This window comes from Somniosus microcephalus, chromosome 13 (genome assembly GCF_052327205.1).
Source record: "Somniosus microcephalus isolate GS21.2 chromosome 13, FLI_Smic_1.0, whole genome shotgun sequence".
Lineage (NCBI taxonomy): Eukaryota > Metazoa > Chordata > Chondrichthyes > Squaliformes > Somniosidae > Somniosus > Somniosus microcephalus.
Genome location: NC_140999.1, coordinates 5,590,574 through 5,605,406, shown reverse-complemented (window position 1 = coordinate 5,605,406; position 14,833 = coordinate 5,590,574). Strand labels below are relative to the sequence as shown.

Genomic DNA, 14,833 nt, shown 5'->3' with positions numbered 1-14,833 from the left:
GGAGATTAAATGGGTGGGTAGAGTCCATGATAGCGGAGAGTGTACAGGGGCTGTGGGAGGAGAGTAAATGGGTGGGTGGAGTCCTTGATAGGGGAAGAGTGTCCAGAGGCTGTGGGAGGAGATTAAATGGGTGGGTAGAGTCCATGATAGCGGAGAGTGTACAGGGGCTGTGGGAGGAGATTAAATGGGTGGGTAGAGTCCATGATATGGGAGAGTGTCCAGAGGCTGTGGGAGGAGATTAAATGGGTGGGTAGAGTCCATGATAGGGGAAGAGTGTCCAGAGGCTGTGGGAGGAGATTAAATGGGTGGGTAGAGTCCATGATAGCGGAGAGTGTACAGGGGCTGTGGGAGGAGATTAAATGGGTGGGTAGAGTCCATGATAGGGGAGAGTGTACATGGGCCGTGGGAGGAGATTAAATGGGTGGGTAGAGTCCATGATAGGGGAGAGTGTACATGGGCTGTGGGAGGAGATTAAATGGGTGGGTAGAGTCCATGATAGGGGAGAGTGTCCATGGGCCGTGGGAGGAGATTAAATGGGTGGGTAGAGTCCATGATATGGGAGAGTGTCCAGAGGCTGTGGGAGGAGATTAAATGGGTGGGTAGAGTCCACGATAGCGGAGAGTGTACAGGGGCTGTGGGAGGAGATTAAATGGGTGGGTAGAGTCCATGATAGGGGAGAGTGTACATGGGCTGTGGGAGGAGATTAAATGGGTGGGTAGAGTCCATGATAGGGGAGAGTGTACATGGGCTGTGGGAGGAGATTAAATGGGTGGGTGGAGTCCATGACAGGGTAGAGTGTCCATGGGCTGATGGTCTAATGACCTTTTCTCATTTTGTGCTTTACATTCCAATCATTCTTAATATTGGAAATTAATTCTGACTTTATCTTCTGACAGAGACGAATGTACGCCACGCAACAAACATAAGAATGACAGTCTGTTGACCTTTTTGCTTTGTGTTTACGGTTATTGCCTGGGTTTTGGGTCGTGCTATCAATGCAGTTAATGGTAAGTTGAACCAAAACAGAAGAATCTGTGGATTGGTACCCAACATGACATGAGGAAAGGGGGGTGGGTGGGGGGGCCAGGCTGTGGGGGGAGAACGGGACGGGGTGTTGGGGTGGGGGGTGGATGAACTTGGGGAAAGGAAAATAAACATTCTCAAACCTTTCCCTTGTGTTGTACAGGACTCCTCCAAAGACCTGGCATGATGACGAGAAGCCCTCAACACGTAGAGATGAAGCAAATGCTCCTGTGCGAAGGGAATGAGGCTGACTGTGATTGTAGGGAGCAACATTCTCTTCTAGTCTCTGAATAGCCATCCTCAAAGGAAAAATAATGCAAACGAGCTTCTCTGTGATGCAAATGGAAAGCAAGATCCTTGTCCTTTACAGCTGAAAGATTGTCGAGAGATGGAATCGCTGTGGTGGCCTCTCACCAAAGCCCAGATTCACTTGGTTGCCAGCAGGTTGTCACTCTCCCCGTCGTGTCCCGCAGTGTCTTCATATTAACAGACTGAAGGCTTTCTTTCGAAGAAGTGGTGTTGGGGCTGGTGGACACAGATCTGTAGCACGGTGCGGTTTCCAACCTAGCTGGTTTAAGTAACAGTGATAGTGAAGCTTGCCCTGGAGTAAACATGGACGTACGAGACACAGAATGTGAAAAGGCCACTCTACATCAGTCCCACTCCTCCCACGGCCCATGGACACTCTACCCTATCATGGACTCTACCCACCCGTTTAATCTCCTCCCACAGTCTAGTTCCACAGTTCCAAAGCCGGCACAGGCACGATGGGCCGAATGGCCTCCTCCTGTGCTGTTTAATTCTATGGCAGTTTATACTTATTCAGAGACTAACTAACAGAACACCAAGTTAATTTGTGTCTGTATTTTTAATAAACCACTTCTGTACATATTTGCAATACCATATAACGGTAAAAAAAACAACTCTCGTATGAAGTGGAGAGATTTTGTTGCTTCCACTGACCTCCAGAAGAAATTGCAGTCATTCCGAACCCCATCCTGATTGGAGCAGAGCACGTGACACAGACATTGACGTCTGTCACTACAGGGGGGAACATTCCAGCTTCACGCTACTGACTCACTACCGGCAGCAAGTGACAGAAACCCAGGTCTACAATTTTCTGACCATTCATTTTTAAGCTTTTGGGAAACAATGCACAGTACATGCCCAACTTTCTGATTCACACATTCAGTGAGCGAGGGAGCGAATTAAACCTCATGCATAGATCATCGGAAACCCTCGATTAGAATCCAGCCTGTAACTCATTCCCGGGTATCTGTTATTCTATATATAAACCACCCGAACCCCTCGATTAGATTCCAGCCTGTAACTCACTCCCGGGTATCTGTTATTCTATATATAAACCACCCGAACCCCTCGATTAGATTCCAGCCTGTAACTCACTCCCGGGTATCTGTTATTCTATATATAAACCACCCTGAACCCCTCGATTAGATTCCAGCCTGTAACTCATTCCCGGGTATCTGTTATTCTATATATAAACCCCCCGAACCCCTCGATTAGATTCCAGCCTGTAACTCACTCCCGGGTATCTGCTATTCTATATATAAACCACCCCAAACCCCTCGATTAGATTCCAGCCTGTAACTCACTCCCGGGTATCTGTTATTCTATATATAAACCACCCGAACCCCTCGATTAGATTCCAGCCTGTAACTCACTCCCAGGTATCTGCTATTCTGTATATAAACCCCCCGAACCCCTCGATTAGATTCCAGTCTGTAACTCACTCCCGGGTATCTGTTACTCTATATATAAACCACCCGAACCCCTCGATTAGATTCCAGCCTGTAACTCACTCCCGGGTATCTGCTATTTTGTATATAAAACCCCCGAACCCCTCGATTAGATTCCAGTCTGTAACTCACTCCCAGGTATCTGCTATTCTGTATATAAACCCCCCGAACCCCTCGATTAGATTCCAGCCTGTAACACACTCCCGGGTATCTGTTATTCTATATATAAACCCCCCAAACCCCTCGATTAGATTCCAGCCTGTAACTCACTCCCGGGTATCTGTTATTCTATATATAAACCGCCCGAACTCCTCGATTAGATTCCAGCGTGTAACTCACTCCCGGGTATCCGTTATTCTATATATAAACCACCCCGAATCCCTCAATTAGATTCCAGCTTGTAACTCACTCCCAGGTATCTGTTATTCTATACATAAACCCTCCAAACCCCTCGATTAGATTCCAGCCTGTAACACACTCCCGGGTATCTGTTATTCTATATATAAACCCCCCGAACCCCTCGATTAGATTCCAGCCTGTAACACTCCCGGGTATCTGTTATTCTATATATGAACCCCTCGATTAGATTCCAGCCTCGAGGACCTTGCCTAGGTAGCCATTCCTCATGTGTGACTCTAGACAGTGAGTGTCAGGAGGGTCTTCCACCCTCGGTAGGGGCAGGGGGTATCACTCAAATCTAAGTCGTGCCCTCACTGAACCTTCACTTGTGCAGGATCTGCTAAGGGGGGTTCTCGATCAGCAGGCCACAGTGGGAAATCCGGCTGATTTAGCCCCCTCCTTCGTCCTGGGGTCTCTATGTAGGACCCTCACTGCTGTGGTGGCTGAGATCAGCTACCTCGGCACAGCCCGTGGATTGAGCCCGGGGCCGTCCTACTCTGCACGACCCAGCATCACTCTGAGCCGTGCATTTTACAAATGAACCATCGGAGGTGGGGAAATTGAGCTTTCGATAATCTTTCACACTCAGGTTCTGTTTCAATGGGAAAATAAGAGGACAGTGTAGATAGTCTCAGAAAACTTATCGGAAGTGGGCCAGCAGATGGCAGATGTCGTTCAACGTGAATCAACACAAATAATTAAAACCGGGGCACAATTGGGTCAGGAGCCCAATTTATGCCCCGCCCGATTCTCAGCTCTATTGAAGTCAATCGAGCGTAGAATTGGGTGGGGAGTGAATCGAACATCCACCTCCAACAGGTCCTGATCTCGCCGGGTGGGTATGGTCAGAATCGGGGGTTTAATGCGGGAACAAGTAACCGAAAGAGGGAAGTGAAAAGAGAAAATGCTGGAAAGACTCAGCAGGTCCGGCAGCATCAGAGGAGAGAGAAACAGGGTCAACGTTTCAGGTCGGTGACCTTTCGTCAGAACTGGAAAATGTTAGAGGTTTAACAGTTTACAAGTAGGCACAGAGCCTGGGAAAACTGGGGTAAGGGAAGGAAAAAAAACAAAAGGAAGGTCTGTGATAGAGTGGATTGCAGGAGAGATTAAACGAGAAAAGGGAAAATGGTGCGAGGCGAAATGGGGTGGTAATGGGACAAGTGAAGAAACAAAAGGTGTGTCCAGAGGAGGTGTAAATGGCGACAACAGAATCATTACCAGCACCTGCTGTCTAAGAAAATGGGAGCGGTGGTTATGATCTGAAGTTTTTGAACTCAAATGTTGAGGCCGGAAGGTTGTGAAGTGCCGAACCGAAAGATGAGGTGCTGTTCCTCGAGCTTGCATTGAGCTTCGTTGGAGCAGTGTAGGAGGGAGAGGTCAGAGTGGGAGTGGGGCGGAGAATTAAAATGGCAAGCAGTGGGAAACTTGGGGTCACGCTTGCTGACTGAATGGAGGAGTTCCGCAAAGCTGTCACCCAATCTGCGTTTGGTCTCCCCAATGTAGAGGAGACCGCATCGTAAGCAGCGATTACAGTATATTAAATTGGGAGAAGTACGACAAGTAAATCTCTGTTTCCCCTGAAAGGAGTGTTTGGGACCCTAGACGATGGGGAGGTTGGAGGTGAAAGGGCAGGTGTTGCATCTCCTGCACTCAGGAACATAGGAACAGGAGGAGGTCATTCAGCAGGTGGGACTGAGGGGTGTGGTGAGAAGGTGGGTCAGTGGGGTTGGGGGATATGGGGAGAAGGTGGGGTTTGGGGATAGGGGGATTAGGCAGGTCGGTTGGGGAGGAGTTGGGTCAGTGGGGTTGGGGATATGGGGAGGAGTTGGGTCAGTAGGGTTGGGGATATGGGGAGGAGTTGGGTCAGTAGGGTTGGGGATATGGGGAGGAGTGGGGTTGGGGGCTATGGGGAGAAGGTGGGTAGGTGGGGTTGGGGGATATGGGGAGAAGGTGGGTAGGTGGGGTTGAGGGATATGGGGAGAAGGTGGGGTTGGTGGATATGGGGAGAAGGTGGGTAGGTGGGGTTGGGGGATATGGGGAGAAGGTGGGTCGGTGGGTTTGGGGATATGGGAAGAATGTGGGTAGGTGGGGTTGAGGGATATGGGGAGAAGGTGGGTAGGTGGGGTTGGGGGATATGGGGAAAAGGTGGGTAGGTGGGGTTGGGGGATATGGGGAGAAGGTGGGTAGGTGGGGTTGAGGGATATGGGGAGAAGGTGGGTAGGTGGGGTTGAGGGATATGGGGAGAAGGTGGGGTTGGTGGATATGGGGAGAAGGTGGGTAGGTGGGGTTGGGGGATATGGGGAGAAGGTGGGTCGGTGGGTTTGGGGATATGGGAAGAATGTGGGTAGGTGGGGTTGAGGGATATGGGGAGAAGGTGGGTAGGTGGGGTTGGGGGATATGGGGAAAAGGTGGGTAGGTGGGGTTGGGGATATGGGGATTAAGCGGGTTGGTGGAGTTGGGGATATGGGGAGAAGGTGGGTCGGTGGGGTTGAGGGATATGGGGAGAATGCGATGAGAAGGATATTGAGAAGATGAGGAAGTTCGATGGATTTATCCACAAGTGACTTTCCTAAAATAACATGAAGTGAAACTAAGCTAAGGATTGAAACTCAGGAACAGCTGGCCTGTTGCCAATACTTGAAATGATTTGAATCATGTGATTTCCAGTAAATGGGGGGGGGTGGGAGGCGGGCCAGCGGCAGGGAATTTAAACATATCTGATGATAAAGTGAAGCAATTTTCTGTTGAGTAGAAATATTGCGACACAGCTGCTGCTGGCCTGCTAGTGCTGAGTCGGCTGTAGTGTTTCGCCTTGCCTGCATCAGACAGTGCCAGTCTTTGAAGATGAAGTGTGACAGCAAGACGGCTTTCCCTAAAAAATGCTGTTACACTTTAAAATGGATGGTTTTGCCACTGTTCATGATTGCAGTGGTGGCTGTGTGTGCGGCGTTCATTGTGATGAACACAGACCCCGTCCGTAAGCTGACCGAGTGTAGACAGAAACTTCAAAACAACACCTCTCTGCTGGATAAGAACATGCAGATACTAGCGGAGACACAATCCTCATTAAAGGACTGGCAGGATCGATTGGTGAGTAGTAAAACCATCGAGAGCTCGGGCAGTATCGACAGTAAATGTAGCCAAAGCAAGCTTTGTCACGTTTGGGGATTAGGAAACCTTTTAGCGATGATACTTGTTATTAAAAAATAAAGTGTTGCCATTTTTTTAGTAAAACTCGGAGGCTTCGTAATATATCAAATCTTTTTAATTTTGTCTGGAAGTACGTAACATGGGTACAGTAGTGTCATGGTTATGTTACTCCGGACCTGTAATCCAGAGAACGCGAGTTCAAAACGGCCGTTTGAGAATTCAAATTCAGTTTTTTTTTAAAAGCTGGAAGTAAAAAGCTTGTTATCAGTAAAAAGTGACCATGAAGCTGTCAGATTGTCGTTAAAAACCCAACTGGTTCACTAATGTCCCTTTAGGGAAAGACTGTCCTTACCCAGTCTGGGTTTATCATGTGACTCCAGTCCCACACCAACGTGGCTGACTCTTAGTTGCCCCTCTGAAGTGGCCCAGCAAGACACTCAGTTGTGCAAAAGATGTACAACTTGTGCAAGGCACCATCAACATCCTGGGGGGGTCACCATTGACCAGAAACCTAACGACCAGCCACATAAACACTGTGCCTACAAGAGCAGGTCAGAGGCTGGGTATTCTGCGGCGAGTGTCTCACCTCCTGACTCCCCAAAAACTTTCCACCATCTACAAGGCACAAGTCAGGAGTGTGATGGAATACTCTCCACTTGCCTGGACGAGTGCAGCTCCAACAATACTCAAGAAGCTTGACACCATCCAGGACAAAGCAGCCCACTTGATTGGCACCCCATCCAACCCCTTAAACATTCACTCCCTCCACCACCGGCGCACCGTGGCTGCAGTGTGTACCATCTACAAGATGTACTGCAGCAACTCGCCAAGGCTTCTTCGACAGCACCTCCCAAACCCGGGACCTCTACCACCTAGAAGGACAAGGCCAGCAGGTGCATGGGAACACCACCACCTTCAAGTTCCCCTCCAAGTCACACACCATCCTGACTTGGACATATATCGGCCGTTACTTCATTGTCGCTGGGTCAAAGTCCTGGAACTCCCTCCCTAACAGCACTGTGGGAGTACCTTCATCACACGGACTGCAGCGGTTCAAGAAGGCGGCTCACCGCCACCTTCTCGAGGGCAACTAGGGATGGGCAATAAATGCCAGTCATGCCAGTAATGTCCGTATCCTGAGAATGAATAGAAAAAAAAAATACATAAATCACCGTGTGGACTGCTTCATTGACATGGTGCCATTCTAAGCAACATAACACTGGAAAGTCCCAAGTTCATTCCCCGCTCTGTGCTGACTTATCTCATCTCAGCCTCGGTTAAGACAGGGGCAACATGATACTGTAATTGAATTCCATGCTCCAGAAGTTAGGGAGTGGGTTAAAAAAAAAATCAGCCTTAGTTCCTGTGGGAAGGAGAGCCCACACCACCCGAGTACCTGAATGTCCGGTGCTGCCTGCGGGACCAGGGTGCGATGGGTTAACCTCCGGAGATGAGTGCAAAGGTGGGGTTTGTAAGCGCTGCTCTGCAAGGTACGAGCATCTGTGCAGGCAAAGAGGATGGTGCACTATCTAAAGTAAGCATTCAAGATTGTCTGTTTGATCACCTGTGCCCCTGGAGAATGGGAATGAGTTAATTAATGCAACGTAACCAGGATAATAGGATAATTGGAGAGGATTTGCAGTGGGCGAAGTAAACCTTGCAGAGTCCATGTTCTGCTGTCTCTTTGCTTCACTGCGATTTATTGATAATATACATGGAATGTAATGATCGAAGGTAAAAATGGTATATGCGTGTGAGCCAATCCCTGTATCGTGGCACTCATACTTGAACTGTGAGTGTGGCGTCTCAGCAAAGACCGGCTCTTGCATTGTTACAACTGTAGGTGCAAGCACACACTCTGTTACTGAAGGTGACCAAACTACATCAAATGTGAAAGCAGTCCAACAGATCCCACTCCTGATGGTCATCCGGTGGTTCCATGTGGGACACCGAACAGTGAACAAAGGAAATTCCTCCTCATCTCAGTCCTAACTGGCCAACCCGTTATCCTGAGACTGTGCCCCCTAGTTCTAGACTCTCCAGCCAGGGGGAAACAGCCTCTCAGCATCTACCCTGTCAATCCCCCTCAGAATCTTGTATGTTTCAATGAGATCACCTCTCATTCTTCTAAACTCCAGAGAGTATCGGCCCATTCTACACAATCTCTCCTCATAGGACAACCCTCTCACCCCAGGAATCAATCTAGTGAACCTTCGTTGCACTGCCTCCAAGGCAAGTATACCCTTCCTCAGATAAGGAGACCAAAACTGTGCCCAGTACTCCAGGTGTGGTCTCACCACAGCCCTGTACAACTGCAGCAATAATTCCTCACTCTTATACTCCAACCCCCTTGCAATAAAGGCCAACATACCATTTGCCTTCCTAATTGCTGGCTGTACCTGCACGTTAACTTCCTGTGATTCGTGTACAAGGACTCCCACGTCCCTCTTGGCACTTCAAAAACCCAATCGGGGTCCAATGTATGTCTCTTGCCCCCCACCAATTGGCACGTTTACAAACAGCCTCCCGCTTGGAACAGTCGGGCCCTCATCTCAGGACCCCACCCAAGATGGCAGCAGCCAGAGCACCAACGTAAACATGGCGGTAAGCTGCCCAACGCCATTTTCAGACCGCTACCGCCACTAGCACGAGAGCCCGGCGGGGGGGGGGGGCCCTCAATGTCAGCCCCAGTAATTGGAGGGAGATTCCGATCCAAGCCCATCACATTCCATCCTCACCCGCTGACCGCCCCTCCCCCCCCCAATGTGGGGGCTTCTATCAGGGGGTCGCTCGCTGGGAACCGATCGGGAGACGGAACACTGGCTGGTCTGCTCAGAAACTCAGCGAGGTTTTTAATGACGCCCTGGTGGAAATCCCGAGACTCAGAGCCATTTCCTCAGCTGGATGGTTCCCCAAATTAAAGAAGGAACTTTCAAAACTTCCCCAAACCAAAAATATAAACAAAGAACTTGCATTTCTCCAGCGCCTGTCACCACCTCAGGACGTCCCAAAGTGCTTCACAGCCAATGAAGTACTTTTTGAAGTGGAGTCACTGTTGTAATGTGGGAAACACGGCAGCCAATTTGCGCACAGCAAGCTCCCACAAACAGCAAAATGATAATGACCAAATAATCTTTTTTTTGTGATGTTGATTGAGGGATAAATATTGGCTGGGACACCGGGGAGAACTCTCCTAAATAGTGGCCGTGAGATCTTTTACATCCACCTGAGAGAGCAGATGGGGCCCCGGTTTAACATCTCATTTGACAGACAGCACCTCCGACAGTGCAGCACTCCCTCAGCACTGCACTGGGAGTGTCAGCTTAGATTGCCTGCTCAAGCCTCTAGAGTGGGCCTTGAACCCACAACCTTCTGACTCAGAGACGAGAGTGCTACCCACTGAGCCACAGAAAAGATATGGAAATAACTCAAAATGAATATTTATAAGAGGTTTTAACACCCAAGAAAAATGAAAGCCACACAGGAAGTAACGCCGACCCCAGTGTTGTTCAGTCTCCCGGGTGGTATCTGCGTGCTGACACCTAGGGGTGAAATTTCCACGGGAGGCGGTTCTCTCAATTCCCAGTCGTAACTTCGGTGGAAGATCGGTGTAAAGCCCGGAGAGATGGCACAAGCGACCAAAGTTCCGGCGGGAGATTGGGACGATCTCGCAGGACAGGAGGAGGCCGTTCAGCCCCTCGAGCCTGTCCCACCATTCAATGAGTTCATGGCTGATCTGCACCTCAACTCCATCCACCCCCGCCTTTGCTCCATAATCCCTTAATACCCTCAACCAACAAAAATCTACCGATCTCAGTCTTGAAAGCTCCAATTGACCTTCAGCATCCACAGCCTTTTTGGGGGGGAGAGTTCCAGATTTCCACCACCCTTTGTGTGAAGAAGTGCTTCCTGACATCACCCCTGAATGGCCTGGCTCTAATTTTAAGGTTCTGCCCCCTTGTTCTGGACTCCCTCCACCAGAGGAAATAGTTTTTCTCTATCTTTTTAAAAAAATTCATTCTCGGGATTGTGGGCGTCGCTGGCAAGGCCGGCATTTATTGCCCATCCCTAATTGCCCTTGAGAAGGTGGTGGTGAGCCGCCTTCTTGAACCGCTGCAGTCCGTGTGGTGAAGGTGCTCCCACAGTGCTGTTAGGGAGGGAGTTCCAGGATTTTGACCCAGCGACAATGAAGGATCGGCCGAGATATGTGCAAGTCAGGATGGTGTGTGACTTGGAGGGGAACTTGGAGGTGGTGGTGTTCCCATGCGCCTGCTGCCCTTGTCCTTCGAGGTGGAAGAGGTCGCGGGTTTGGGAGGTGCTTCCGAAGAAGCCTTGGCGAGTTGCTGCAGTGCATCTTGTAGATGGTACACACTGCAGCCACGGTGCGCCGGTGGTGGAGGGAGTGAATGTTTAAGGTGGTGGATGGGGTGCCGATCAAGCGGGCTGCTTTGTCCTGGATGGTGTCGAGCTTCTTGAGTGTTGTGGGTACTGCACCAATCAAATTGCTTAATCATTTTAAGTGCCTTGAGTCGATCACCCCTCAACCTTATAAACACATGGGAATAGAACATAAGTTTGTGCAAGTTGTCCTTTTAATTTAACCCTTTAAGCCCCGGTGTTAGGGGGAAATTTTACCTCCGAGCACGTGGTCACATTTACTCTCCTTCAGGCCACATAGTTAATACAAACCACCCAATCGTACACAGAGCTTCGGGATAACAATGAAGCAAAGGGGAGGCAGGTAGAACTAAACCTACATGCCCCCCTCCCCACCTCATTGCCCCGCCATTCCTCCCCCCACCCCCCTGACCTCTCTGTAGGGAGCTGGCTCCTTGCTGCGCTACACTCTCCATGGCTGCCAGCCGCCCCCTTCAGTAACTCGCGATCACAAGTGGCCATTCTCCATGGGCAAGCCTATACAGCAAATGTCGGTGGGCCATTCGACCATGGATGCCCTCGCAACCGAGCGCCAATCCGGTCCAACACACATCCGCATGCTCTTTTCAGCAGAGGTCCCTGGGTAAAGATCAGGAGCAGGGAACCCCAGGTTGATTTTATTTTGTATTGCCCTCCGCAGCACAGGGTTAACTCAGGCTAATAACAGTGTCTCAGCTGTCAACTCAGCACTGACTGGGGCGGGGGAAGGGGGGGCGCGGTGGGGCGATCAAGCCTGGGAATTTCATGATCTGTGTAGCTCAGCGCCACGTTGGTTGGTGCCTTTAAAAAGCTGCATGAGGACGCGGGTCGCCAACTCTGGTTGGGCGTATTCCTGCAGGTTTCATCACATGACCTCCCACCGCCCCACTCTCCCGCTATTGGTCGCCTGACACGCCCATCCTCGCGGAGCCCCGCCTTCCCCACGGCCAATCGGAAAACAAACAGGCTCTTCATTACCCGATTGGGTGATTCTTGACTCTGTCAAACAGCCTTTTTTTATCCCAATTTCCAATATTTTTCTAACGAATAAACACAAGGGCTCAAGTTTTAAAACACCGTTTTTTTTTAATGGCCTATGATTTACCTTCTAGGGTTTTGCTGGCGGCCCTGTCCCAGAGATTAATCTTGAATTCCTGGAGAGTCCAGGCCAATCCCAGTGGGTTGGGAACATGTGGGCTGGGCTCCTTTCTCTAAAACAGAAGGCTGAGGGGTGACCTGATAGAGGTCTTTAAGATCATGAAGGGGTCCGATAGGGTAGACGTAGAGAAGACATTTCCACTTGTGGGGGCGACCAGAACTAGGGGCCATCAATATAAGGTAATCACTAATAAATCCAATTGAGAATTCAGGAGAAACTTCTTTCCCCAGAGAGTGGTGAGAATGTGGAATTCGCTACCACAGGAAGTGGTTGAGGTGAATAGTATTAATACATTTAAGGGGAAGTTAGATAAACACATGAGGAAGAAAGAAATAGAAGGATACACTGATGGGGTGAGATGAAGAGGGGTGGGAGGAGGCTCGTGTGGAGCAGAAACACCGGCACAGACCAGTTGGGCCGAATGGCCTGTTTCTGAGCTGTACACTCAAAAGGTAATTCTATGCATCCCCAGTGAGGAAGAAGAAAGACTTGCATTTCTATAGCGCCTTTCACGTCTCAAAGCGCTTTACAGCCAATGAAGTACTTTTTGAAGTGTAGTCATTGTTGTAATGTAGGAAACTCGGGAGCCAATTTGCACACAGCAAGCTCCCACAAACAGCAATGTGATAATGACCAGATAATTTTTTTTGTTATGTTGGTTGAGGGATAAATATTGGCCCCAGGACACCGGGGAGAACTCCCCTACTCTTCTTCGAAAGAGTGTCACGGGATCTTTTACGTCCACCTGAGAGAGCAGACGGGGCCTCAGTTTAATGTCTCATCTGAAGGGAAAGGCTATAAATTATACTGAATTGCCGCCTCCTCTCCATCTCACACCCGTGTACAATCTTATTCTTTTATATTAGTTCAGTATCATGGCAGCAGTTCATTAACACAAGCTCACGTTACAAACTTTAAAAACAAAAAGCCACACAACCGCAGAATGACGTGTCGCACTGGTAGGCAGACAGCAGCAGCCAGGTTCCGTTTAGGGTGAAATATTTTAACCACACTGCTACTTTCATTTTGCGCTTTGCAGCATATAAAACAAAAAATAAATCTAAATTCTCGGGCCCCGATTAAACCGTTTTCTGTCCCTCCGGCAAGGGAAACATGGATTATTTACAAAACTGGATTCTGTCTCTAACCCGTGCTGTACCTGCCCTGGGAGTGTTTGATGGGACAGTGTAAAGGGAGCTTTACTCTGTATCTAACCCGTGCTGTACCTGCCCTGGGAGTGTTTGATGGGACAGTGTAGAGGGAGCTTTACTCTGTATCTAACCCGTGCTGTACCTGCCCTGGGAGTGTTTGATGGGACAGTGTAGAGGGAGCTTTACTCTGTATCTACCCCGTGCTGTACCTGCCCTGGGAGTGTTTGATGGGACAGTGTAGAGGGAGCTTTACTCTGTATCTAACCCGTGCTGTACCTGCCCTGGGAGTGTTTCATGGGACAGTGTAGAGGGAGCTTTACTCTGTATATAACCCGTGCTGTGCCTGCCCTGGGAGTGTTTGATGGGACAGTGTAGAGGGAGCTTTACTCTGTATCTAACCCATGCTGTGCCTGCCCTGGGAGTGTTTGATGGGACAGTGTAGAGGGAGCTTTACTCTGTATCTAACCCGTGCTGTGCCTGCCCTGGGAGTGTTTGATGGGACAGTTTAGTGGGAGCTTTACTCTGTATCTAACCCGTGCTGTACCTGTCCTGGCAGTGTTTGATGGGACAGTGTAGAGGGAGCTTTACTCTGTATCTAACCCGTGCTGTGCCTGCCCTGGGAGTGTTTGATGGGACAGTTTAGTGGGAGCTTTACTCTGTATCTAACCCGTGCTGTACCTGCCCTGGCAGTGTTTGATGGGACAGTGTAGAGGGAGCTTTACTCTGTATCTAACCCGTGCTGTACCTGCCCTGGGAGTGTTTGATGGGACAGTGTAGAGGGAGCTTTACTCTGTATCTAACCTGTGCTGTACCTGCCCTGGGAGTGTTTGATGGGACAGTGTAGAGGGAGCTTTACTCTGTATCTAACCCGTGCTGTACCTGCCCTGGGAGTGTTTGATGGGACAGTGTAGAGGGAGCTTTACTCTGTGTCTAACCCGTGCTGTACCTGCCCTGGGAGTGTTTGATGGGACAGTGTAGAGGGAGCTTTACTCTGTATCTAACCCGTGCTGTACCTGCCCTGGGAGTGTTTGATGGGACAGTGTAGAGGGAGCTTTACTCTGTATCTAACCTGTGCTGTACCTGCCCTGGGAGTGTTTGATGGGACAGTGTAGAGGGAGCTTTACTCTGTATCTAACCCGTGCTGTGCCTGCCCTGGGAGTGTTTGATGGGACAGTTTAGTGGGAGCTTTACTCTGTATCTAACCCGTGCTGTACCTGTCCTGGCAGTGTTTGATGGGACAGTGTAGAGGGAGCGTTACTCTATCTAACCCGTGCTGTGCCTGCCCTGGGAGTGTTTGATGGGACAGTGTAGAGGGAGCTTTACTCTGTATCTAACCCGTGCTGTACCTGCCCTGGGAGTGTTTGATGGGACAGTGTAGAGGGAGCTTTACTCTGTATCTAACCTGTGCTGTACCTGCCCTGGGAGTGTTTGATGGGACAGTGTAGAGGGAGCTTTACTCTGTATCTAACCCGTGCTGTACCTGCCCTGGGAGTGTTTGATCGGACAGTGTAGAGGGAGCTTTATTCTGTGTCTAACCCGTGCTGTACCTGCCCTGGGAGTGTTTGATGGGACAGTATAGAGGGAGCTTTACTCTGTATCTAACCCGTGCTGTACCTGCCCTGGGAGTGTTTGATGGGACAGTGTAGAGGGAGCTTTATTCTGTATCTAACCCGTGCGGTACCTAAGTGCTTTGGTGCTAATACTGAGTGCCCAAATTGAGAAAGTGTTCTATCTCTCACCCCTAACATCCCTCACCTTGATAAGCACAAAAATTCACA

General features: G+C 49.7%; 1 protein-coding gene across 1 annotated transcript in view; it reads left to right on the top strand.

Annotated features, from left to right (window-relative positions):
• Window positions 1–14,833, top strand: part of LOC147108003 (uncharacterized) — a 39,234-nt gene that overhangs the window by 16,124 nt on the left and 8,277 nt on the right. Inside the window, exons 5-7 of the mRNA XM_086005981.1 lie at window positions 897–1,002; window positions 2,163–2,214; window positions 5,932–6,269. Coding sequence (XP_085862107.1) covers window positions 897–1,002; window positions 2,163–2,214; window positions 5,932–6,269 — 496 coding nt within the window. The remainder of the gene's footprint in view (window positions 1–896; window positions 1,003–2,162; window positions 2,215–5,931; window positions 6,270–14,833) is intronic.